The sequence below is a fragment of the Pelmatolapia mariae genome, linkage group LG3_W (assembly GCF_036321145.2).
Source record: "Pelmatolapia mariae isolate MD_Pm_ZW linkage group LG3_W, Pm_UMD_F_2, whole genome shotgun sequence".
Taxonomy (NCBI): domain Eukaryota; kingdom Metazoa; phylum Chordata; class Actinopteri; order Cichliformes; family Cichlidae; genus Pelmatolapia; species Pelmatolapia mariae.
In genome coordinates this window covers 78,449,113-78,477,048 of record NC_086229.1, presented here as the reverse complement: position 1 = coordinate 78,477,048, position 27,936 = coordinate 78,449,113, and the positions used below count along the sequence as shown (strand labels likewise).

At 43.6% G+C, this 27,936-nt stretch overlaps 1 protein-coding gene across 2 annotated transcripts in view; it reads right to left on the bottom strand.

Moving 5' to 3' along the window:
* The window catches only part of LOC134624848 (NACHT and WD repeat domain-containing protein 2), a 63,492-nt gene extending 36,159 nt beyond the window's left edge, over positions 1–27,333 (bottom strand). Inside the window, exons 1-4 of one of the 2 annotated variants that reach the window (XM_063469946.1) lie at positions 27,205–27,333; positions 25,663–25,834; positions 13,338–13,426; positions 1,222–1,338 (exon numbers count right to left, since the gene is read on the bottom strand). In XM_063469946.1, the coding sequence (XP_063326016.1) occupies positions 1,222–1,338; positions 13,338–13,426; positions 25,663–25,813 (357 nt within the window). In that variant the 5' untranslated portion in view covers positions 25,814–25,834; positions 27,205–27,333. Of the gene's footprint in view, positions 1–1,221; positions 1,339–13,337; positions 13,427–25,662; positions 25,835–26,814; positions 26,940–27,204 lie in introns of those variants that run through there. The other variant, XM_063469945.2, reaches the window with a different exon arrangement.
* Positions 27,334–27,936: the final 603 nt, after the last annotated feature.

The following is a 27,936-nucleotide window of genomic DNA, read 5'->3' as shown; positions in this document are numbered from 1 at the left end:
AATTGCAAAAGCTTCATTTTACAGCTCCAAACAAAAGCTTGACTCTGGTTTCTGACTTACTTCCTCAGTTGGGCCGAGGTCAGCTTACATTCAAGAAAACTGATGAGTTAGGAGTCTCGACGCCATATTAAGAACTATTAAATATACTGTATCTGTCCAGCGAATGAAATTTCCCCATGCGGCATTAGGTGTCATCAACTGGAGGAAGTGCTCGAAATAAGTAGCATCACTCCACTGGATACGAGGTATGATGAATCTGAGATGTAGTGAAATGTGTTTGTGACAGACGGCGATGACAACAGCTGAATTAGAATAGCAGTGGGCAGCAGTGCGTGGACGATAGGAGAAGAAGGAAATACAAAAGTCATTCCAAGGATGGGGATTATTCCCTCTAGAGACCAGCGCTCCTGCTACACCCATAATGCATTATGTCTCCCTGTGATCTCTCACCTCAATTTCAACCTCTAGAAACGGATCTGTTCCATTTGAATAATTCACCATCAATTTCTCTTCCTGTCGTCTTCCTCGGTGCAGTCCTGTCTCCATCCTTTCCTCCTTGGGCCTGTTTTTTTTTTTCCTTTTTATGTGACCTAAAATTATCTAAAAAAGATCACTGAACTGTCAAGCGTAAAGATGTATCACGCCATTCTCTCTCCTTCCAGAGGTCTTCACATCTTGCGCTCACGCAAGCGCATCTTTAAGTTTGCATTGAGCTTTCAGCGCTAATACAATCGCCATTTGTGGGAAATACTTTCGTATCAGTCATGCTGACAGGCGACAGAGCATTTTTGTCACTTTGGTGAGTTCGTTTTATTTTTGTTACCGTTCAAATGCTATTCTCTGAAAGGAGGATGGCCCCTTTAACAACGGTACACGTTGAAAAACAGAAAAAAGGCGGACTGCGTACTGTACAAACAGAATAAACACGCACACACATTGCTTGCACACACACTGCACACAACAGCTGCACAAAAGGATTTCGAAGGTTTGTCAAAGTATTTGTTTCAGCACAAAGACAGGTCTAAAAGTAAAATGTGATTTCACTCAAAGGCACGTGAGCCCAAAAACAGCCCAGTTTTAATCCCACGTCAGAGGCAAGGAATGAAATCGAATAACAGTCGCAGAAGGAAACGCCTTCTTCACAGAGTTTTGTACTTATCGTGTAAACACAAAGTCAACAGATCATTAAAAAGGATAACCTACGCAGTGCACGATACTCACGACAAAGCACGGTCCAGCCGAGGTCTTCAGACATTCCTCCAGGAGTTTCATTCTGAGTCGCTGCAGCTCTGGACTGTCCCACTCCTCGGGATCGACACCCCAGTACAGGTCCACCACCTGAACACACAAACAAGCAAGAGTGTTTCTCAGTTTAATAAGAACAAAGACAAATTAGAGACATGCAGAATCATTATTTTTCTGGAAATTGTGCCTTGCAGCATCTTAATACTTTTTAATTCATTACCAGTTTAGGCAAAATACATTATTATTCCCATCTGCACTCATTTAAATTCGGTGCTACTTTTGGAACTACAGTTAGTACGGCTCATGACTCAATAGCTTGTAGAACCACCTTCAGCAGCAGTAACTTGCGGTAACAATTTACTGTATGATTTTATCAGTGTGTCACATGGTTGTGGAGGATTTTTAGCCCACTTTACAGCGCTGCTGCCTCAGTTCATTGAAGTTGCATTTCAGTCACGCTGAGGTCTGGACTTTGACAGCAGTTTGATTCTTTTCTTTTTCAGCCATTCTGTTGCAGATTTGCTGTTGTGCTTGGGCTCGTTGTCCTGTTGCATGACCCAGTTTCAGCTCTAGCTGTGGGACAGATGACCTCACATTTGACTCTAGAAAACATTGGTGTACAGAGGAGTATATGGTCAATTCAATGACTGCAAAGTGCCGAGATCCTGTGGCTGCAGAACAAGCCCACTCCTCCACCACTGTGCTGCCAGTTGGTATACCGTGTTTATTCTGTAATGCTGTTCCTGGCTTTCGACAAATATGGCGCTGTGCATTATGGCCAAACGTCCTCACTTTGGTCTCATCCGTTCTAAAGGACGTCGTTTCAGACGTCTTGTTGCCTGTTTAGATGCAAATGTGCAAACCTAAAATGTGCTGCCAAGTTCTTCTTGGGGTGTTTTCACACCTGCAGAGTTTAGTCAGTTTGAATCAAAGTCAGGTTTGATTTCCCCTTTGTGAACACAGTAATTGCACTTGGGTATGGACCAAAACAATCACACAAAGACCCTGTAGAGGGGGTGGTAGTGGCCCGGTACCGAGCTCTAGAGCGGTCTTTTTATGGTGTGAATTTGATTTGAGCCAACTACCAGGTGTATGCTGAAATTTAAAGCTAAACGCCTACCGTACCCAGGTATGCTTCACTTTCTGGGATGCAGTAGAGTACTATAGATGTGCAGAGTATACAAATCGTCAGTACGGGGTAGCAACTAACCATAAAATTAATGTAAATTTTCCACGTTCACTATTCCAGAATGCAGCACCTTCTCCCTGTATTTATTATGTCGCCCACAAACAAAAGAAACTAAACCAAAGCTAGAACTTTACAAACGCATCAACATCATGAGTTCGACCAACATAAACCAACTACAGGTGTGAAGACCATCCAACTGCCAAAATGTATGCTCACAATGGTGCTCACAATTACTGATGATCAGTTAAGTGTATTTCTTAATTCCTATGGAAGCAGTAAGGGTGTCATTTTTACAGAAAACCTTTCAGAAGAGAGCATGACACAACAGCAACAATTATGATACCACATCAAACAGAGTGGGTTGCAAAGCAGCTTGCAGTGGTAAACGAGCCATCAGCTGAGGCGGGCTGGCATTAAGCTCAGTCATCATTATCTAACATCCTATAGCTTACTTAAACTAATCTCATAATCAGTCTCCATAAGAGAAGAATAAATAATTCAATGAAGCTTTCTCCTTTTTAAAAAAAAAATAAAACTATGGATTTCGTGCTGTAGCTGGAGAATCTTGGCAGTTCCTAGAAACCTCTGTTTGGCAATAATTTAAAAACTTGCAAACATACAGAATGGCCAGTTTCTGTGGACACACTGAAGCATAATAAGCTTAGCCGTATAAAACGGAGGAAATCATTTAACCAAAGTAATAATGTATTCACAGAAATTTAAGGAAAACTGACGCCAAGTTTTGTCATTTCACAAAAGGGACCGCGTATAATTAAACAAAGCAAAACGGCTCAAAAGGGGATCAGTGGGCTTAAAGTCTGCAAATCAGTTGAACCAAAGCCAGTACTTTCTTTAAACACCGACTTACACACACATACACACACCTGCTTGCTGTCAATGAAACCCACTACACCAGTCACACACACACTCATCCTCCCTCAACACATTTGTCACAAGTTTTGGCAGTTGAGACAAATCCAACTATAAACACGCCGCAGGGAGGATTTCTCAGTAGATGAGGGAAGGCTGAGGGAACGCCTGTATAAATGTGAGTGTGTGTCTCCAACACGATGCTGCTGGTTCAGGGCTCACCAACTACCATCTTCCTGAAATCAGCCCGCTAGACTGGGCCTGACTTGTGAAGGCTTGAAGGCTCAAGAATAATGGATGGATGGATGGCTACACATGATGGCCTTTTACTACTTGGAGCTCACGTTTCAGCAGCCTTATTGTATGAGCATCATCCCATGACTCTTTCCTCTTCTGCTGCTCATAACTAGCTGTTTTTCCAGACTGACTGCATGCTTGCTGAGCGTAAGGAGCAAAAAGGAGGTTTTTCAGAGGGTTGAGATGAAGCCAAAGTGATACAGCATCGCTGCTGTCTTCCTTCATGCTCTGCTGCTCACCACACTTGCTAGTTCAAATGAGTTTAGCCTGGCACAATGACTGACACATCCGCAGTTTGGCAGAGAACAGCAGTGACTGGCAGGCCTATATAACTGGACAGAACGGAAATTGAGAGTGTGGGACAGTCTGGGAGATATTCGCTTCTCCCATTATTGGTAAGAGCAGCAGGAGGGCTGGAACTACGCCTCAGCTCATCTGCTTGATTGTTGTGCACCTGTGAGCATCTGTATTACTGTGAAAGGGGACAGCTGTCAACAGTATATTTATTTCTTCCACAGCCTCAGGCAGGCAAATATTATCATTGGAAAACAAGCCAGTTGCTCCAACCGCTCAAGTTTAAGCTGCTAGAACCAGAGAATATTTTCTTTCTTTGTTTTAGCTAGATGGCAAATAAACAGACTGTACATGAAAGATGGAAACGGCTTCCCATGTTGAAGCTAGTAGCCTTGAATATGCTTTCTATCTAATGGCCAGCAGGGGGCACATCTTCTGGTTAAAAAGAGAAATGTTTGCAAAGAAGTCTATAAACTCCCAACGCTCTATTTTGTAAGTGATGGTCTTATTTAAATTAACAGATATAATAAAGGGGGTTTAAAAGTTAGCTCTTTTGCTGTTTGGCAAGTTTCCCCCTATGATTGTGCAATGTCTGTTTGGTTTGTAAGAGCTGCCCATTAATCATATGGTTTATATAGCACTCCCACAAGTCAATGTAACCAATCGGTGATCTAGAGGGTATAAAACAGCGGTCCACAACCTTTTTTGCACCACGGACCGGTTTAATGTCAAACAATATTTTCACGGACCGGCCTTTAAGGTGTCGCGGATAAATACAACAAAATAAAATGATACGACCAAGACAAAAACTGTGGTATTTTGTAAATATAATAATAAACGTGATTTCACTGTGTAATTGTGCAACTTTATTAGCAGCGTCCTCCTGAAATGCTCCAACAACATTGAGAGTAACATCCTCCTCTATGCCCCTTAATGCTCTCTGGTCGCTATGGTAACACGTAAATATTTCTTTCAAAATAAGACACACAACTACAACACGGGAAAAGACCCAGGGAAACTGAGTTAACGATAAAAACCCTAAAACCCATAAATTTCACACCCGAGCCTCAACTCTCGCAGCCCAGTACCAAATAACTCCGGTCCATGGCCCGGGGGTTGGGGACCACTGGTATACAACAAGGATGTAGATTTTGGGTTGGAAATCTGAAGCCAACAAGGAAGTACCTTAAACCTGCATTATATCAGAGACCACCAGACTTCGACTGAGACCCACCCCTCTTCATCACAATACAATTCCTTAAAACGCTAACCACGAATGTCCATGTCCAACTTTTAAAAACAGTTTATGACAAAAAGACAAATTAATTGGGCACCACTTGCATAAAAATTAAATAACTGTGGCTTCCGTTAGATAAAAACCCTTTACTTTTTCCTCAACTACCAGAAGACTATAAGTTGAAAGAAAAAAAACAGGAAAACAAACCTATCCCATTCGTTAGTGGGAACACATGATTAGCATCCGTCGAGTTGGCCTGTTGTGTAAAACTCATCACTTGGCATCATCAGTCACTGCGTATCAGCGCCACTAATCTACTTCCCATGGCCGTGTGCGGGGGACGGCAATCGTCCGCGTGTTGACAACGACCGGAGGGAAGAGGAATGAAGTGAGATGAGCGCCCCTGATTACGATAGGTTTCTACCGGGCTTCAGCAGGTGATTGGAGAGGATGCACTGTAATTAAAAGCTAAATGACGACATTAGTCATATCGGTTCACTGCGTGCATGTGCGTGGGGGAGGATATACTGATTAAATTTGCCCCGTCACCTGCCGCGCTTCACCGGAGTACAGAGGGATGGGGAGAAACAACAAAAACAGTCAGGGGAATGTTGATCCAAAACAGGCAAGGGCACGTAAATGAAGTTAAGAGGGAAAGCAGTTGGCTGGGGGAATAGTTACGAAGGCTTTTAACGATTATTCGGTTAGATGAAGAAAGCTTCCAGTGGGACTGGATTTGGCTGGAACTGTTTCACAGTTTCCTTGTGTCTTTTCGCCCTCCTTCTCACTTTTTCTTTTATGCCAACTTTGTCTTTGCCGTTCCTCTCTCTCATAGCTTTCCCTCTCCCCACGCTTTCCCTAAACTAGAGTGGTGGGGGTGCCGTTGCTTACGTAAGAGATGGAGCAGCTTCTGCTAAGCAGCTTTCTAATGCCCTTGGAAGGCGTTTGCCCGTGGCGGGTCAAGACCAGGAGAAGCTGTTTTTTTCTCTTTTTTAATGTATTGAATGTCGGACTATTAGACTTTGGGATTATGCCCGAAGAGGAGCAGGAAAAAGGGGGATGTAATCAAAAAAACCCACCAACAGAAGCACTCTCAGGCTAAAAAAATAAAACAAGGGTAAAAATAGATACAGTTCTAACATGAATATATGTTAAGCTCTGTGCTGCAGGCAGTTTTATTAAGAATATGTAGTAAATCTCTAAGAATGTTTGATGAATACTGGCCCATTTTGGAAAGCTCAGGTTTAGCACCCAATGCATACACAAATATACATTTCTTGCAGTGATTTAAACATAAAGTGGCCACCTAAGGGGCAATGGGGTTAAGCAGAGATTTTGACTTTTATGTTAGCTCTCTTAATGCCGTGGTTACTTTCTTATTTTAGCAATGATAAGAGGTTAAACTCTCGACTCTAAAGGCTAAAGCTGTCAATAATGAAGGCAGAGAGAAGATGACTTTGAGGAAAACCTGTCAAGCACTGACACACCGGGGTAATTTGGGCACAGTGTTTCAGACGTTGCAGCTCAGCCACCGAGAGCTGTCAAAAGCGTGAGGTAATAAGATCAGCAGCAGAAGAGGGAGTGGGCTTTAAGCAAAAATGGCTGGGGAAGATGTATATTTTATGGCAGAGGGTTCTGCACGGTGCACTCCGAGGATGCCAGTTTCCTCAAACAAAATCACATTTCTTCTTATTAAGAGGCTGTCGAACTCTGCGCTGGGACCAGCGTTCCTAATGTGAGATGAGGTTTGTTTGCTTAATGGCGTCCGCAACAGATGGAAGTGCTTGAGAGCTAAATGAGAGCAGGTGCAGCTTGGGAAGCTCCTCAAACCAATAAGCAAAACCCAAAAGAAGGCCTGTTGACCAACGTGGGTGTACTGTGGAGTCGTAAACAAAGGATCCATTTATGCCAGCTGGCCTGCGCGCGCTGCTCTGAATGAGAATAAGTCTGCTTCTTGTAAGCTAAATACATTTCCATCAGGTCACCTATCATGAAAAGCTATTTATATTCGGCAGCGGCCTCCGTGCCTGAAGGCGGGGGGAGAAGAGAATCAACGGATGTGGCAGGATGAAACGCAGGAGGAACAGGATGAAAGCCAGGAGCTGGGTTGCAAAGCTGCTTGCAGAGGTGCAGCAATTGTGGGCCAGCTGAATGCACAGAGGCCGATGTGCCTCAGTTTCTAAAACTTGTCTGAAGGTGTGCAGTTGCCTCTTCTGGGAGGTTCAAACTTGAACCACAAAGCAAAACATCTGAAATTAAATTATTAATCCTGCAGCTAATCTCGCCTGTGGGATTCCTCAGTCTTTATCCTTTTGATTGTGGAGTCAGGATACCTGGCTTGGGAACTCGCATGCTATGAGTGAGGACAAAGAATATGCTTCTCATGCATATTTCTCATCTTTTTTAGACGCCCCATGGCCCAATCAATGTGGAAATTTCTACAGACGGCAAAGAAACAGTTATGCAAAACATAAGCAGTTTGAGATGAATGAAAGTGTTTCAGAGACTGTATATCCCGGGGCATACAAGCTGTTTTGCATTTTAACCACTCATAAACCTGACAGCACAGACTTGGCAAGTTAACTCTAATGGTGTAAACACACCGCTTGCGCTTGTGGGAACCAGTTGCTCTGAGTCTATTCATTTCTCTAATCGAGGAAACACTGCCCAAAGAACATCATCTGGGTAACATCGCTCTTTTAATTTATTTATTTTTTGCGCCTCTTAGTCAGGCTGGCCACCGGGTATAAGAAGGCTGAGGTGAGCTCAAACCTCCCGACGGTTAGGAGTGCAGGAGATTAAGCGTAGGTGTTGCTGGATGGCATTTGGAAAGCAAATGTGAGCAGCTTATATTTAGTCATTCGTGTAAATATGCAACGTCTTAATCATCATCACGCAAATATTAGAATAAGGTCTGTGCTTTTGTGATTACAGCCCACCCTCACTTATTTCTCTGTCCATCAAATTTCCCACAAACACTCTCCTCTGAAGCATCTGACAGCAACGAAAATACCACAATCGTGGCGGAGGTAATGAGGGGTCCTCTGATCGCGGAGTGAATAGTTCTCTATGTGACTGGAGCTGTGTTTTATATTTGATTGTGATTATCTTTGTCGGTTGTCGGTATCGGTCCTGTGGGGGCTGTTTGTTGGTATGCTGACATGTTTCCGTTAGAGATTAAAGAGATGTGAACGGAGATAGCGGCCTGCTGCCCACATGTGAAGGCACAAAATCTGGAAATATTGGCATCCAGGTAAACAGACGGAGAGTGATAAATAAACCAGAAGTCCTGCTATACTTATAAGCTTTTTGAATTGCTTTTTATTGCCAGAGTTTCGGTGGGAAGACACGGAAGGAACGTGATGAAATGTCTCCCGGGAAATCGCTTCTGTCCAATTTTACCTGCGTTTTCCCGCAAACTCGTGCACGGAAGCAGATTAAAAAAAACTTTTAAGCGTGTGACATATTTCGAGAGCACTACATCTTTTCCGAAGAAGCCAAATTGACAGCCCCACCCCTCGTTTTAGCATAATAGAATGCATGAATAGGCTTTTTAATCATCGCAGAACGTCGTCTCACCCCTCATCTCGTCTCTCGTCGTGCCGCTTGTGTTGGGAGATGTAAAAGCCGTCAGAGTGACAGCCGCTGAGCAGATTTGCGCAGCTGTGGCCAGAAAACTTTTATTGGAATTGCACTGAGTGAGTGTCTGTGTGTGTGTGTGTGTGTGTGTGTGTGTGTGTGTGTGAGAGAGAGACGGCCAGTAAGTTTGGCAACCACATTATTAACAGAACCGCTTCCACTGGCCTCGAGATTCAGTTTGACTTCAGTCTGTGGGAGGAAGCGATTGTATTGTTACATGATTTATTGGACTAACAAATGCAAGATGGGTTGGAAGTAAGGGGGCTGGGTATTTTAGAGCAGCACGAGATGAGAAATTGACAATAAAAACTGGACTAAGGAGCAAATCTATAGGCTAATCAATGTGGTAGGAGGAACCGGTCGATAACAGCGAGGAGGACTCTCGCTTATGACCCCCGACAATAACACTGTGGTGTGAGGAGTTTTCCCTTTTTCTTAAAATGGCTTTTGTGGAGATTTTGTAAGCCTCTAACATCAGATCCCCACTGAACCAATCCGAACTAAAGCAGAACACCATAACGTTATGGAGGCAGGCTTGGATTGCTCAGCATTAATTTTGATTTAGGTGTGTCTAATAAGCTGGAAAGTGTGTGAAGTGTAGCCATCAAAGCCTGTTTGTTCACCAGAAAAGCTTATTATTGTCAAGTGCTGCAAATGACCCGTCTTTTAAAATCAACTCTCTTAATATGTTAGAGTACTAAGTATATAGAAGTATATTTGTTAGCAGCAGACAACATATAAGCATGAGCAGCTTCACTAAAACTCACTAAAATATAAAACAAGGGGACATTAGAACTATTAAGATGCAAGAAATCAGAGCTACCAATATATTTATAATCCATCTATTTTGCTCGTGGAGAGTATAAAGGATGGGTGGAGCACTGTGATGTCATCCATTGGCTTGGGAGTGAAAAGTGTCCTCATATGGATGAAAGGGTGGAGAAGTCATTTATCAGCTAGTTTGGTTAAAAAGCTGCACTTATAAACTGCATGAATGCAAAGCTAAGGCTACGTCCACACGTACACAGGTATTTTCGTAAACATAGAAAACTGCAGATTAACCGCCATTGTAGAAATTTAACCCCTGTAAACAATAACATCGCCTTTAGCATGACGTAAAAAAACGGCGCACACCTTTCACATTGCGTGAGTAAATCTCCGTTTTCCTCGTTCATACCTAAACGCAAAAACTGAGTTTTCAAAAATCTCCGCCCTGCAAGGAGTCTTTAAAAATCTCCGTGACCCAAAATGCCGTTTACATGTGGACGGAGCCAGCTTCAAGTGGCCATTAAAGGAACTGCAGTTTTTGCTACTTCTTTGTTTCTTTGCTTGCAAGCACAAGTCGTGCTCCGTTGTCGCTCCGGCAGGTCATGCATCTCTCAGTTTTTGTAACCTTGCTTGTTTGCTACTGTAGCTATTTTTTAAAATGGACAAGCTTGAGGCGAGACTGTGAACGAGTCCACCTGTACAGGCATTTATACGATGCCCATATGGCACCGAACTCCTGGTGGAAGATCTGCAACGGTGCTGGGAAAGATTTGAAAACGGACCAAAATGTCATAACAGTGAGTATAAATGGACGCGACTGCGTGATGATGCCACATTGGTGCAAAAGCAACAAATGTGTTGAGCATAAATGGACCACAACCCTGGCAATTTATGTAAAAAAACATGATCACACACACATACACATGGGAGATGAAAGAGAGAGAGAGGGCAGGAAACACTGGGAAAAAAATTGGTTAAAAAGGGATCATGGCGCCTGATCCTCCCGCTGCTGCTGAGCGTTGACTGAATGAGGATGCGGCCCTCGGCCCCTGGGCTGGATTTTCGTGTCCTATCCCCCCCCCCCTCGCATCTCCTCAAATCCATCCTCCATCAGGTTCTGGATAGAAACTGAGTCAAGTGCTGAGGGACCTGGGAGAATTGGGTTTCGCCAACCTGGCACGTGTGTCAGTGTGCGCCAGCGGAGAAACGAGGCACGTGTGAAAGGGGAGGCGGAGTTATGCATAAATTACAAATCAAAGCAAAAGAAAAGAGAAATGGAAAAAAATGTCTACATGATTTCCACACACATTATCTTGTAGGAACAAGATACTGTGTGTGGAAATCATGTATGGTTTCACACGTGAAAGACGTCCTCGCCACAACATCGTATCTACTAGTAAAAATCATGATCAGGCTCCAGTTTTATCCAAGGTGCCAGTTCTCACATGGTGTGGGTAAAGTTGAGGTGTGGGGGGTTTGGTTGAGGAGGAGGATGAGCAGCGTAAGTGAGTCACAGTATTAACTCCCAGGCCTTCTGCTTAATCATTTCGGCTCATGCTGCATCACAGCGAGCTGAATCACCAGACAGACACGTGGCCACGGATACCGGAGCCAAATCGTCTCTGCAAGACTTTGCTTCTTTTATCTTGTAATTCTCCGTCACGTACAGTCATCTCAGAGATGCTTGTAATACTGGAAACTTGTGTAATTCATGTAAGGTTACTCAGCTCGCCGTAGGGTTAATTATACTGTATATTCAATGTAGGTTTTTCTCCCAATACTGTGCTGTGTACTTTGCTACAACAGTGTAATGAATTTGTCTGTGGTTGAGCACATATAACACAAAATTTGGGAGAAAAAGTGCTCTGATGAATTCAGTAATCGCAGAAGACTGTGAGCTAAATAACAGCTGATGTTTGAAACATGCAAATTTCCTAAAGGCAAGGAGTCTTCATTCCATGTTTGGAAGAGGCTTGCTTCTAAATTAGCAGTCACGTATCGCACCTGTGAGGCGTGTCTATGGTTCACTACAAACTGTGACATGGTCAAATGCCGTCTTTGCAAATAAATCAAATCAAGTTAAACAAATGTAGTGTAAATCAAGTAAATGCTGTAGTGCCATTTTTAGAGCATTTCAACTTGCTGTACATCACTACAACCTTTATATCCCAAATTGTATTAACATGTATATAATAAGTCCATTGTAAATAAACAACTTAAAAGGACAATAAACCATAAAAATATTAAAAATCTTTTTTTTTAAGTTGACATGCATCCAACAGTTTTAGCTAACAAGCTAATATGCAACTAGCATGTTTTGCTAACAATTAAATGTTTTTTATCAATACTTGTAGCTAACTTTTTTAATTACTGGCCATTTTAAGAAATAGTTCCCAATGTTGTATTCATACTGTTAGCTAGTTATTTTACCTGCCAGAATATTTAGCTAAAGTTTTCACTTTATCCATACGACGACAAAAATACAAACAAACCTTATCAACAGCTTACATGCTACTAGCTAACAATGGTGAACATTAATCCCGCTTTAAGCTTGCTATTTTAAGCTATTTCAATCATGTATGCGTTCCTCTCTACTTCATATTACTTTATTTTAGTTAAAATTCATGTGCAAACTTGTTCAGGGCCCCTGAATTCTTTATGTACTGTGATCCATTCTGCTGCTCCCTTATTTCCCAAGGGTTCGCCACAGTAGATGGATCCACATATTTGATTTGGCACAGATTTTACACCAGATGCCCTCCCTGACGCATTCATCCCATTTATCCAGGCTCGGGACCGGGACCAGGAGTACACCAGCTTGCAAACCCCTGAGGCTGGGATTGTGCCTTCTCTTTCCCTTGCAAGGCGAATGTTTTAACCATTACACCATGGAGCCACTGAATTCTTAATGTACTATGGGTTTTTAATCGTAGGCCACATTTAATATCCATTTCTCTGGGGTGGTCATTTTAAGTTTTATGATTAGAAATGATAAAATTTAATACAAAATAAATGATAATTCATTATGGCGCCACATGGTAGTTTGCTTCCATAACCCCACTGACAATGAGAACATTAAAAGAGGATCTGGAAGTACCACAATCACTGAAATATGAACAATACCCAACTGTCTGAGCAACTCTTATGCATACAGGGGGAGATAACCTAAACACGTATGTACCAAGTCTTTTAGATGGTATGTGCTTGGAGCTGTTTGGATCCAAACATTCCTGGCGTGAAATGAGAATTAGCTGCCGAAACCCCGCTGATTACCGTTCTATAAAACAATTCATGGGTCATAAGCCCCCTCATCGGAAACAAATCTCCACAAATCCTTCCAGGAACAATCTGAGGCAGCCATCTCCCTCTGACTTGAGGGCTCACCTGGATTTGTTAAGCAAACAAAACTCTGATAGGGATCTTTCTGTGAACACTGATGCTCATTTGCAATGCAAATGATCTCGATCAGTGGACACCGCAGGGAGAATGCAGCCGTCCCCTGACAACAACAAAGGGAAAGCCCTTGCGTCATGCTGCCTTATCCATAGCTAGATTTGTGCCAGCCTTCACCGATGGAAACCTTATCTCTGCTGGCCTTCTGTCCGCTTAAAGGGACGGGCGCCTCTGCTAGCAGCTCCGGGGTTCCCTCCGGGCACCTTAAAGCTGTGTAAGCTATGATGTAAATATGAAAGCACTAACGCTCTGGAAGTCGCAAGTCTCTGCAGCTGTTAGAAGGTGAAACGTAAAAAGAATAAATCAACGTTAGAAAGAAAGAGAAAGGAGAAAGCAGCCATTTACCTGGAATTCAATTCCATAATTCTCCCTGCAGAAGTCTCGTAGTTTAGGATAGACGTGCTCCTTCAGCGCGTTCCTCTCCGCCTCTGTGTCTAAAAATAGAAAAATGGATAAAATATTAAGAGGTGCATATTAAACCGTTTTTACTTGCAATCTAATGAGCTCCACACCTGCACTTCTGACTGCAAAAAAAAAAGTGAAAATAATAATTTATTGTTGGGGATTTTTCCAGAAAACCATCACTTATTTCTCAAATGCATCCAGAAACTTAGCCATTAATAATTACTATAATCTGCTTAATAACAATTCATATTTCTGCAAATCTGCCTCCATGCTGCCACAGTTTAGAATAGAGATACGTATTTAACGTTAATTGAATCTGACTGTTACTTTTCTTATTTAACAAGTCGTCCTGCGAGCTAAGGGTCATGTATGTTTTTAAATTCCCCCTTTTATTCATCCAGGAGTTCAGAATCCCTAACAAGGAACAATTTTGCAATCACATGTTATCTGCTTCTGTTTTGAAGCCAACCAAGGGTCACCAAGGTCACAAGTTTTGCGACTGTCCTTTACACAGCTGACAAAATCCTTTCACAGACGTAAGGATTCAGCAGCTTTCAAAGTACTCAAAAATCTATATATTAGGTGTCACTTTAGCAATTTAGCATCTGAGTCTGAAAATTGAAGCTAATCCATTTAAGACCCTTAAACCCGACACGTAACATATGTGACAAATTTTGGGGATGTTACGCTTTCAGCCACCCAAACGTTGGGAAAAAGGAGGAAACATGGGAACCGTTTGGACTCAATCTGCACGTGTACATGTATTTTGCTTTAATCGCTTTGGAAAACACTATCTAACACCATTCAGGTCATGGTTAGGGTTAGGGCTGGAATACAAGGCTGGAACGTCTGTTACCGCCGGGAGCGTCATTCTATTGGATTCCATCCACAATCGGGCGCGTATCATAGGGACGCGGTTACCTTTCGCGTTCCCGTGGGACGCCTCGGGACGTGACATATTGTCGGCATGTTACGCGTTGGGAATGATAATGCTCTGTTAAACCGCTGCTCTTTCCTACGGCCAGCAGGGGGCGACTGCTCTGCTTACAAAAACAAGTCAGTTGATATAAGTCTGACAAAAAAGAGTTTTCATTTGATGTCTAGGCTGAGTGAACATTTTCCTTTGAGTCTTTACTCAAACATGATGTTCATGCTATGTTCACATTTAGAGGAAACAGAAAGAGTTTTCTCTGGGGCGTGGTCACCTAGTCAACAACAAGCAGCTAACGTACACGGGTTCATCGTATCCTTAAAATCAGCCAGATTCCCTCCAACCAATGGATGAATGGATGATGTCATGATCTTATGTCCATCTTTTATATACAGTCTATGCAACACGCATATACAGGGCTTAACAAATTTATTAGACCAACTGTCATAATCTCTCATAAACTAAGAAAAAAACCAAACGTGTTGCTGTTTACTCAGCAAATAAACCACATTCATGTTCTTACACTCAAATTTGAGCCGGCACACTCGACGTCTCTGAGAACTCAGAAATTAATCAAGCACAACATTCAACCACAGAAACCAATTTTCCTGTTCAAGAGCACGTGTAAATAGCTGTGTTTTGACATCTTGATCAAAAAGTAATAACATGTTTGACTATTTTTTCAGCTTCTTTGTAAAGCAGATTTTAAATTGATAAGAAGAGTTGTATTTTAGCATTAAAGACATCATTTAATTTACAGAGCTTGTGCATGCTGCCGGATTAATCATTACAGAAACAAAAGAAGATTTTAGTTATTTCCAATACTGTTAATTTCAGGCAGCTGTGGTATAAACCTAACACTGGGACTGATAGTTTCACCTGTCAGCTCAAATTCAGCCAGTGTGTCAATGTGTATGTAACTCTCAAATGTGTACCCCACCTTTTTTTTGTTTTTACACCTATAAAAACATGATTAGCTAGAAGAGCCAGCAGTGTTCACACTCTTGAAGAATGTGGGATTATCCAGAATTACACAGGCAGTGATCATATTGGACAGTCAGTGTCACAGAGCGAGTGCCCAACGGCTTGTTTTTGTGTCCCACTTTCTTTCCTCCTCTCCCCTCTTTTTCACTATCTACCAAATGGTTACTGTAATTCATTTGGACAGGCCCGGCCTCTTTCTCCCTTGCTTTATCTGAAGGGTGTGGACGGATAGTTAAAAACAGAATATGCCCAACAGAGAGGCCCTGTGTGACCGAGTAGCCGGCTCGAACACGCGCGCATATGCAGGCACGCGTGCACGCACGGCGGGTAAACAGCCCTTCAGCTGCTAACTGTGTCATATGCAGCATGAGTAGAGGAGCCCACAAATTTAGTCTGACGTATCTATCTCTCATCTATCTTTAGTAAGGCTTCGGGCCGTGACCGTACATGTATCTGCCCACAGCTAACCCAGCAAAATGTCAGCTCGAAAAACCGAACGGCTGTAATCGTATGCAAATTAAATAAATGGCAGTTGCTGCATCAAAGGAGCGCTCATCTCATTCCATCAGCGATACGTTTGACCACAATAAACGTGTAATAGTTTACAGTGACACGGATTGGGGGGGGTGAGGGGGGCACAGCAGAGGGAAAACAGCTGAATTTGTGGATTTTGGCCTGTTCGTGTGCTCCGGACGACGCAGAAGTCCAATCCAAATCAGCATCTCGCTCGACTCTGTCTCGATGCGACCTGACAGACTAAACTGTGTTGTTGTTTGTTTTTGTGCTGATAACAGTGAGATGCCTTCCTCTCCCCCTCCTCCTCTCTCTCTCTCTCTTTCTTTCTTTTTATTTATTTTTTTGTGGGATGATGATGAGTTATGGCAGCCTGATGTATGTGTGTGTCTGCACTCCCACGTGCAAAGGGACAAAGACTAGATCCTTCACTCGCCCGCGTTCTCGCTCTGTGTGTTTGTGTGTGTCCCTCCCAACAATTTTCCAATCTGCTCATTTCAATAGCACCGACCAATCTATCTTTCCTTTCACATATGTCCTGTCAACTTGCTTTATTTTTCTTTCCAGCTTCCCTTTCTCCCCTCTCCTCCTCCCTCTCCCTTGTCCTTTTGGGTAACGAATGGGCAGTCAGTTTGAACAGAGAGAGGCAGCCAAATGTCCCCGACGCTTTCCCTGCTCTTTTTTTTTTTCATTTCTTTCATCCTGACTTATTTTAAGCATTTTAAAAAAATAGAAAAATAACAAAGTCCAAAATGATGGCGTCAAATTGCTTGGGTTGCCCAAACAACCATCAAACGCCCAACTGGCTTGATTGAAAAATGATACAAAAGCCACACTTTGGAAAGCTGCAACGCTCGGTATTAAAATCTCCACATTTCCCTCTATAGTTGGTTATGCTTGACATTGCTTCTGCTGGTCATTCATTCCTCCAGATGGCGGTCACTCTACAGCTGCCCTCTCTGAGTCTCATCAACAAGGCTCTGACAAAGCAATCACTCTGCTCTCATCAAGCTTCACTCCAGAGGCACTCGGTATACACAACTGCTTTGGGGATCTTTGATTAAAAGAGAGAGAGCGTTGTCCACAAGACGGGTGTCTCAGCAAACAGTAGAGTGGCGGGACAGAGCGGTCATCCTCACTGTCGTGACGATGTATGTGTGTGCGTTTCTGATGTGATTTAAGGGTTTAAGGGCCAGGTTTAATCTGTCGCTCAGATTTCTGCCGGATACCACAGAGGTCAGTGGAATTTAATATATTCAGGAGAAACTCAGACTCTCTGCTGCTCTGGAGGATCTACAATGCATCAGTGCTTCCATTCACCTCCACTGTACTGGAGCAGAGAAAGAAAGTCTGACAGACACAGTCCAGACAATTACAGTCCTTTTTTGTCATCTTTGGTTCTGCAGGCTGACCTAATATGCTCATTTCCAGCTTCATTTGTATATATTTTTAAACTACACTAGAGTAGTTTTTTAAAAGTAGTGATAATAAGTATCCTTTGTTTGGAGATGCTGCCAGTTGAAAGCCTCTTCTCTCTAAAGAGAGCATGGCAGCACGGCTTAGCTTTGCAAAGTTGCATCTCAACAAAGCACAAGACTTGTGGAACAATGTCCTTTAGACAGATGAGACCACAGTGGAAATGTTTAACCCTAATGCACAGGGCTATGTTTGGTGAAAACAAGGTACAGCATATCAGCACAAAGACCTCGTACCAACTGTGAAGCACGGTGGTGGAGGGGTCATGATTAGCGCTTGTTTTACCTCCACAGGCTATGAATCGACCATGAATTCGTCTGATTACCAAAGTACTCCAGAGTCTTCTGCCATCTGTGCAGCAGGTAAAGTTTGTCCAAAACTGGGTCATACAACAGGACAATGACCTAAAGCACAGTTGCAAGGTGCGCTATGCTCCAATCAAAGTCCTGAAGACTTACTGCTGCTAAAGCACAAGACTTGTGGAGCAATGGGCGATCGTGGCTCAAGAGTTGGGAGTTCGTCTTGTAATCGGAAGGTTGCCGGTTTGAGCCCCGGCTTGGACAGTCTCGGTCGTTGTGTCCTTGGGCAAGACACTTCACCCGTTGCCTACTGGTGGTGGTCAGAGGGCCCGGTGGCACCAGTGTCCGGCAGCCTAGCCACTGTCAGTGCGCCCCAGGGCAGCTGTGGCTACAATGTAGCTTGCCATCACCAGTGTGTGAATGGGTGGATGACTGAATGTAGTGTAAAGCGCTTTGGGGTCCTTAGGGACTAAGTAAAGCGCTATACAAATACAGGCCATTTACCATTTAAAGGTGGTTTTACAAGTAACTGAATCTTATAATGTAAATAAATAATGACATGGCACGAAACAGAATGGTGACCTAACCAGGGCGTACCCAGCACCCCTGTGACCCTGAGTGGTTAAGCGGAAGAAAATGGATGGATCTGTTAAGGATCAGGTGTTTTTATTATTATCTTCTAATATGTAAAACCTTAGAATTTTATGGGGTTTACATTTTCACAAAGCAATTCAAAAACGCCCTCTCGGTCATATGCATACATGATCAAGATGGTGATTCATAACAATCATGCATCTGCACATATCTTCATTTTAATTCTTCTTTAACAAAATAAAGTCTGTGTAGAATGTCATCATACCGCATTAAGGTCACTGATTGGGATGATCAGTATCTGTTCTCTGATGACATCATGAGTTTCTGAAAAGTCAATTTATGACATTTTTAGTTGGACAGTTTAGTTCGACTGTATGTTGTGAATAATGACCAAAAGTTGGAGACGGATAAAAAGTGAAGCACAAATGTTTTCTAGGATGATACTATGCGTTGTGTCTATTTGGACGTAATGACACGAACACAGACGAGAGACAAAACAAACTGCGGTTTAGGGTTTACACTTAGACTTCGACTGGATGGTGATGTACTGGGCTAAAAAATGAAAGCATTTCCTTCTCAGGCTGTTCACTGTACCACACAAGCGTCAACTGCGGAAAAGTAAACGCATAGTCAGTGAGCAAATCAATACCGAGTGACCTGGAAGATACTGAAGGCAAATTGTGGCTGTGTAAATCGGCCATCCATAAAGGCCAGATGTTCCTGCATTCCCTGAGCACAAGGAGACCCCGTATGTTACGTGGGGGGCCGGTTACCGCGGCCCCTCCACCCGCGCTTGATGACGCGCATCTAGGGAAAACAACAATGTACAGTAATGGATGGTACCTCGGTATTGGATGTAACCGTGACTAGAGGACTCCCCACGGTCTCTCTGCCAGCAACTTAATTTGCATTTGATTTAATATCCACAACAGTGACCGCACGCACAACCGGTCTACCCAACATGAAAATGTTCATTTTGTAACATCTGTGCTTGCAGCTGTTCACTCAAAAGCCACTCGTGTAGGGCAGTTACGGCTTGACATGTTCACATTCGTGCCTTAAATGCACAACCTTTTACAGCTATGTTGCAGCGAGCCGCAACAAGCGGAGAATTTCAACATCTCACAGGCTCTCCTCCGTGTAGAAGATGGCAGTAACCATGGACACGGCATGCTACCTTGTAATTCATGGAAGTTTCAGACTAATATCTTGCCTCCTCGCTGAGACTCACTCAGCTCTCTGGTTAACCCCTGAAGCCCCAGGGCTGAAAAATACCCAGAAATTCAGCCCCAAAGACTGAAAAGCTGTCGAAATTACCAACACTGGGCTCAGATCAGCCGGCCCAGAGTTCCATTCGCATGTGAATTAAAGAGCAAATAAACACCTTTTATACCAATGAGTCACAAATTTCTAATGTTAGTGCACCTGTTTCAGTCTCATCTGAAAAATTACCAAATTTTAGACAACGAAAATGAAGCACAACAAATGCTCCAAACATTTTAGTCACAGTAATATCAGGTGGAAACCCTCTGTGACCCTCTAAAAATAGAGCCAGGTTGCATTATTATGCATTTTATCCATGGCGGACGGGGTAAGGTTTCCTGAGTTATTGTGGCGCTCCACATGTTAGTAGGTGGAGATGACTTCCTGGATGTTTTTGCTTGTTTTGTAACATCAGCAGATGTGGAGGATATCGACGCTCCTTTTATATAATGTGCAATCAGACGCCTATTGGGCTTGTTTACATTTGCTTTGATTTTTAGAGTACTGTTTATTCAGACTCATTTATGTTCCGGCTTACAGTGTTTACATCTACTTTATACCAACATTTTCTAATCTTAGAAAGGCGACTTGCATGCAGTATGACCTTTGTGAAGACAACTGCAGTGTATTTACTGAGTGCTTGAAGGAACTATAGAGGAAGACCAACAGCTAGGTTTGCTATTCTATGCAGAATGTAAGCTTTGTATGTGCAGCTGGACCATGACCTCATGGACTGACGATGGTCACAGGATCGCCAGCAGCTTCCCAATCAAGGTGATGTTTTTCTATCAGTTCCATTAAAGCTATATTAAAATAATTATGAGTCATATTAAAAGCAATCTACCTCATGTCAGTACCTCTGCATATAACTCCAAATAAAACCAGAGAAATCAGAGAAAGGGTGTCTCCATCTCTTCATTCGACTTTCAGTTAGAACTTAATGTAACCGTGCACGTGCAGAGACACAGGTCTATCTCTTCTCATCAACTGTTTTTCTACCAGGTGTTTGTATTTGTTGGTGAAAGACTCCGCTGTGTCTGAGGAGTAAAGGCGTAAAGGAGAGAGGGGTCAAGCATCTCTGTGTTGAGTCATCTTAAGCTGCAGGCTCCACTCTTGGTGGATTGATTTTACCGATATTCACATATAAAAACAGACCGAACAAGTCAGCAGAACTATAGGCTTACAGAAAAAAAAACAAGTATAAAGGAGCAAAAAGGCAAATATTATGTCTATATGATATCCCGCCATTGATCATTACTAATTTTGGCACACTAAATTGTTCAACCGTGTCTGTGAATGAGGCTCTACTGCTGATAATCTATGTTTTTGCTCATCATGGAACAAATGAAACTCCCAGGTGTGCACCTCCTCTTGCTCCTGCCTTATGGAGGGTGCGCAGTGCCAATTAAACCCTCCCCGGACCTGCCCCAGTGTATCAGTTATTGGCAATCTAACACGGGATGATAGGACAACGTAACTATGGAAACGATCCACTGACTTTACCTTACAGTATAATGCTTCCACCTGTTTGGCTGTCATTATCTTGCTATTTTAGTGTTCTTTCTTTAATAATATCCATTTCCTTATCCAGTTCAGAGTCGCGGTGGTTGGGGCGTGGGGGGCGTGGGGGTGGGTGGGTACACCCTGGACAGGTCGCCAATCTGTTACAGGACTAACAGAGAGACAGACGCTCATATTCACGCGTGCTGTACATTTAGACTCACCAATTAAAATAACCCATAAATAATTTATTACTGTAAATGAACTTAAAGTAATGTAGATGCTAAATAAGTGTTGAAGCTGCAGGTCTTTCTCCACGTTTCCATTTCTGCTTTGTAGTTTATGTATGTGACTCCAGCCCCCTTTGCATGCATCGATGCTACTGTCACAGCTATCCTGAGGATGAACGCTGGCTGCAGGTGATTAATCATTTCGGGATTGTCTGTCATGTTGCTGAACTTTAACACTGTTGTCAGCCACATAAACCTGGAAACCATGCACACTATATAGACGAAAAGTACTGTGTTACCTACACTTTACACCAAAGGGAGGTGCTCGGCAATGGAAACCTGTGCCATGAAGCTCCTGGTGGCTCCTGATGGTGGATTTAATTACAGCACAACACTTGAACTCAGTGAGCTGTTTAGGACGACCCACTCTTTTCTAAATGTTTGTAAAGGCAGAGTGCTTGGCTAGGAGCTGGATTTTATACACCTGCAGCAAAGGGACCGAAAACACCCGAATTCAGAGTTTAAAATTACGAGCTGTGGCCCGTGTAGTGTAAAGGCCTTTATGCTCTGGACACATAAAATCTGTCCCAATGTTTTGTTTGTTAAAAATATTTTTTGGACTCAGCTCAGACGCAGGCGTTGACATCGACCGCATAATTTTGCAGGATGAATTTGTGGCCTTTATTTTGTAGGATCAAGCTCGATTTTTCAGTTTTCGTATGCGAGTTAACAGGTCTGACCAATCAGAGCGCTGCGTTTGGTAATAAGTGGGCTGTAGCCCAAATTATTTCTCTGCCTCCACTCTGCTGACATTTCTCTGCTGACATCCCGAAATATGTACAAAAGCGGCCGTGATACAGCTTCAACTCCTGGATCAAACCATGAAATTGTCCCTGCTCCTGATAACTGGATGAACCCAGAACCTCAGTTTTTTCCTTTTGTTGCTTAGAAACATCAGGACCTGCTCATCATCACTTGATGTCGACTCCGTTTTTGGCCCCTGCATGTTTTCTGAGGAGGAATTTTTTGCAAAATCATAAAATTCGAAATTGAAAAATTCCGTCTTTTAAAGTGTCTTTTTTCCTTTCTTCCTTTTACTTTGATCAGTTTGGAAAGTTGCCTTTCTCTTCTTATTCCATCAGTAAGTTTGAATAACTGGAAGTCAATCTGACTCGGAAACCATTAGCAAATTTAAAATATCTCTCAAGATGCACAAAAAACCATTTACTGGCGCGTGCTAGTTTCAATATGAGATTGAAAAGCGCCCCATCTCTGCCTCTGAAGTGCAGTTTATGTGCACATTCACACACAAACACAAAGATTCGCTTATTTAATATAAACCGATTACAAGTCGCATCTGTTTTCCAGGAATTATGTGAGCACGTTGCTTCCTTTCATCGCCATCACTCCTCACAAAATATTTTACAGTGCGTTCCATGAAATGGCTCCAACACCCAGGGAGTTAGACGGGCATGACAGGGCAGCTGCAGAATTTGTCAGAACAATGTTCCCGGAGGGAGGGTGCCGAACTGCTCCGCAGCACTCTGGAAAATTCAGAGAAGAGGTCACTGAAAGCTGCTGCCAAACTAGTGAGTGTGAGCTTCCTCGCTACCCTCAGGAGGAAAGCAGACGCCACAAGAGGGTAAAAACCGCCTTGGCGGCACGTGTCATAAACTCGCCGCGTAATGGGGTTGGGCTCGTCCCGAAACTCCGGCGCTTGCCGAGCCCGGGATGAGCAGTTCGCTGAACAAAAGCCACCCTCTCCACCTGCCATCTCCCTGCAGGTCCTGCCTGCCGATCCCTCCCACTCTCTCCCCTTTGTTTTCTTTCACCAGACTCAATCCCAAAAAAAGTGGATAATTAGGGAGAATTTTTTTAAAGGAAATCTGCGCTCAGAAGCCACAAAACAAGCTGAAAAGAAAGTTAAATAGAGCCAGTTGGAACACTGGGAATAATTGCAAGGTGAAATGTAATATAATTAGTGGTCTCTGTGGTGACATGCTATAGGCCTTGATGACGGCGCATTGGAGGGTTAGGTGATTTCATGCATCACATCCCTAAAGGTCTGGTGCCTTTTATCAACTTTAAACAGCTTAAGTGATGTGATAGCTTGCATACAAATACCTCGCCATAGTGCATACCCAGTAACACAGCCCCTGGGGTGACTAGAGCAAGGTAATGGAGTTGTATTGATATGTTCATATGAATTGAGACACACAAAGATGGGCCGGTAAGACGGGCTGCGTAATGGATCACATTAACATTTCTCTTTGGTTTGTTGCCGCCGTCTGACTACTGGCAAGAACAGATAGTGGGGGTTTTAATTGATCGGCTGTACCCACACACACAGATCCACCTGAGCCAAGACTCATTAAAATCCACAGGAGGAGGGATTTCTTTGCTGTACACTGTGGCAAGGACGCAAATACCTCTATAGAGTCTGTATCACCGCACTGGCAAGTAAACTTTCTGCAGTGATCTCGCGCTCTTTTTTTAAATTACTGCTCAAATTGAGTGTCGTGCCCCTTTTTAGGCGATGTAAACAAACACAGCAGAGGTCCGCGAGGGCGAACGCAGCGGAGACCGTGCTCTGCGGTCATCTGTGGCTTTCTGATTAAGGTGCATCAGGGTCATTGTATTCAGCAGAGCCTACACCGTAACACACGTTGCAAGAAACTATATGTGTGTGTCTGTTTATATATAAGTCAAAGCAGAGGTCCCCGGATCATCAGGCGCAATAAAACCAAGCAGTTACACTTTTACGACAGCGAGGTGATCACTTCCAACAGCGCTGTTCCCCTTTCTAGTGTCTGACATTACAAATAGTAAATCTATTGCGTTATGTGCAGCATATATTTCGCTAACTGTTACCAAGGGAAAGACTGAGTGAGTCCACCTGACCATCAACTCCTGCATGTGGAAGCAGAGCTCATCTTCCCATTTCTGAATGCAGCTCAGACAAAGGGCTGCAAACTTGACCTTTGTCTGAGTTTCCAGCCTCAAGCCCGACTTGCTTTTTCACTAAATGATGAGTTGCGGAAAAATGACATAAAAGTGTGATGTCGACGTGCAATAATGCACAACAGCTGTCTGAATGCATGCACAGTCGTGTGAAACGCAGTAAATAAATGCATGGATAGCCCCCTCTAGTGAACATGCAGAAAGAAGCTCTGCAGTCAGGCTGTGGGCTGACCTGGGTGACATCCACTAAAAACAGTCTGTGTTTTATGCTTTCCTTGCATGCAGTGCCTGCAGACATAAACAAGAAAGTTTGAAAGTATGGGAAAGTACCTGAGAACAGTACGAGCGTGTTATGTAAGTGATAATGTGGCTAACTGCCTGACCTCTGACCAAAGAAACCAAAAGAAACGCAAAGAACTGCTGTTTTATTTGACCGAGGTGAGGCTGAGGGAGAATCGCCTGTGCCTCTGCACCTCTACGGCTTCATTACTAGAAGCTGGATACCAGACATCTCAAAACAGCAGCTCATAATTAGCTGTCTTCGTGCCTCAGGCTGAGATGCGTGTCTTTCCATTAGTGCGATCGGTGTGAAAAGTCCCCCTCATCCTTATTTTCAATCCACGTGTAGACTGGAGCATTAAATTCGTGCTGAGGCGGGACGGTTTAAACATCTGACTCAGCTACAGGTGGCTAAACAATGCCAGACTTTTCAGCGGCGACCGAGAGGCCATTACAGTGCAATAATCCAGGGTCAGCTCATTCAAGTTTTTCTGGGCTCCAGAGCAATTTTGCTCAGTGAGGGAAGGCAAATGACAGTGACGTATCGACAAAGGCAAACTCTCTTTTTAAATCCTTGGCATGCCCTGCTTCTCTCCTCCTCCACCACTCTCCCTCCATCCCTTTCTCTCGTAGCCTACTCTACTTCCCTTGCCTTGTTTACTCCAGTTTTGCCTAGCCTATTTTTACCCCCTTACCCAAAGGGCATATTCAAATACAGAGCTGCAACTGGGTGTCTCCCTCACGACCCGACTGTCTTGCACTCTGCTAGGTTGAAAGCAGTCTGCTCTATATTGCATCAGTGACATACACAATTTCACTTGAGTCAAAGTTGTCACATGGCCTAATGTAACCTCATCTGAGATGTCGCCAGCCGCTAAAGTAAGCCGGTCTTTAAATGTCGCAGCTTGTGGCTCAATCTAAGAGTCCTGACCCGTCTTTCCAAAGGAGACCTGAATCAATAGTGGATCACAGGACCGCGAGCTTCAAAGCGGCGGAGCTGCACGAGCCTCTTGCTGCACTTTTGAGACGCTGTCTTGAAATGAGCATGGCTGATTTCACCCAGAAATTCTTTTTAAGCCAGAGTACAGCTCCAGACATGAAGAATATGGTGAAATACTCGAGAGCATTGTGTCACTGTGAGGGTGCATGTGCTTCAAAAGAGGGAGACGTAGAGGAGGAGGAAGGGGTGGTGGGTAGGAAGGCAGAGAGGGGGGGTGTCACGCTGACACTCTTACCGTCGGGGTTGGCACAGATGAAGACCCGGACGCTGCGGCCGGTGGGGACATGGTGCGGCGGCAGGGCGTTGATGTTGCCGCTGATGGCCGCCCTGCGCAGCGCAGACTCCCGCGGGCAGGGCTGCCTGCTCCCCACTCCCGACGGCCACATAGGAGGCGACTTCCAGCGTGGCTGTACACACGCACAGAAAGGAGGGAGGGAGGGCATGTTAGCACGGCCAGGGACCCACAGGCAGGCACATGGAAAACACATGCATGTTTGCGCGCAGATTCACCTGATCCATCCACACACACACACGCATGCAGGGAGCGTTAATTATGGCAAAGACATGGAGCTGTGTCTAACAGATGTTTGCTATTATTTTATTATTATAATTTGCTACTAAGTTTGACCACCTTTACAGGCACTGGTATGGCATGAAACCTAATTATTCTTAAGGTGGTTCTGCTTACTTAAAATAATCTATTTATAAAACATGATCTAGTAGTCTACCTTGTCATAGTCATAACGTCCATGCTTCACACACACACACACACACACACACACACACACACACACACACACACCAATCAAGTTAGGATGGATCTGTCAAATCTTCTCCAAGCACAGGTATGAGACTGAATGTGTTTGTTATTGCATTTGTGTAGTAGGGGTATAATAATAGGATATTACGCACAGACTACTACCGTCATGGTGCATGCGTAATTTGTATACATGTCCTTGGACGCATTCATGAATTTTCATGCCACTGTGGGACAAACAGACAAACAAGAACGAGACGATACAAAACTCGTATGGACGAACAAGGCAAGCATCAGTCGTGTTCCCACCCCAGAGAAGATGCTTGTGAAAGGCGAATAACCGCTAACAATGGTTATTCCGCCGGGAGCAGATGTGAAGTCGCCGGTTTTCCGGAGTTGGTCTATCCTGAAATCTTTGTTTCAAAGACGGAAAACCTCAAAAAGAAAAAAATAGACAACAAAAAGGCGGGAGGGGAAAAAAAGTTGGGTAGTCCACTACTGATCACTACATCAAATCCTCTTAAGAATCAGACAACTACAATCACTTAGAGGCACCGCATCCACAGAGAGTACTTGACTACTAGTGATGCTGGAGACAGGCACAACAACAGGATACTTCTTGTTGCTCACATTCATTCGCTTCATTTCGTGGCTTCCGAAAATATCCAAGCGTCGAGGGCGGTAAAGGCAAGATAAAAACGCCCATCAGAGTTGCCGTGACTGAGAGACGACGTAGGGAGACGGTAAAACGGACGCCGTGTGCCGGAGTGCTCCCCTTGGCATCCTGCTGTCTCTGCGAGCCGACCGAGCTCTGAGAGGCACAGGGAGCGCGAAGCCGGACAAAATAAGACCGCGGCTACCGGTGGATATTTTCAAAATAAAGCCACCGTCTTTGATTATGTCGCTTTTCAAGGGTCTACCAAGAAGTTTAGAAAACGTTAAACGTAGGGATATAATTATTTCCCATATCATATGTTTGTTAAGCAAAGAAATATGCACAGCCTTCAGCTCCGTACTCACCTAGCCTTCGTTCCGTGAAGTTGCGCTTTTATGTTGAGAGTGAGAACTTCAATTCCGGTGGTGCCCCAGCTTTTAACGTCTGACTTGACGGCGGTGACAGAAGAGAGAAGCTCTGCTAGATGCTCTTTTTCCACTGTCTCCCTCCACTTCAGTGGACGGACTGGTGCTCCCTCAGTCTCTATTAAGATTGCAGTGGACCGCGAAGTCAGCAGTGTGCTGCCGTAAATGACGTTACAACTCTTTAAAGCAGTCACGACGCAAATAAAGTAACGAGCAGCGACGTTACAGTTACACAAAAGCCCTTATTGGTAGGCTTTTATTTTTTTTTAACCCAGTAGACGTCAAGTAAAGTTTAAGTGCCTATCAAAATTAATTCTATTATAAAATCTCGTCATTGTATTTGGCTTTTTCCCCCCCCCCTAGCTCGCTATCTTCCTAGCTAACTTTATAACTTTGCCCAACTTTATGTCCTTAAATTAAAAAAAAAACAAAAAAAACTTAGCATTTCGAAATGACACGTTGTCACACGCTGCTGCTTTTACATTTACCTTTTAATTACATCCTGTATTACTTCTTTTTTTGAGTAACAGGTACGAAAGTCCCTTTTTCCAAGCATGGGGGAGGCAGCAGCCAGAGGAGAAGGAGAAAGAGGAGGAGTGGTTTGAATTAATTGCTTTATCGATAAATGTACCTCTGCTCTGCAGCCTCTGGTTATTCGTGCTGGAAGTTTAA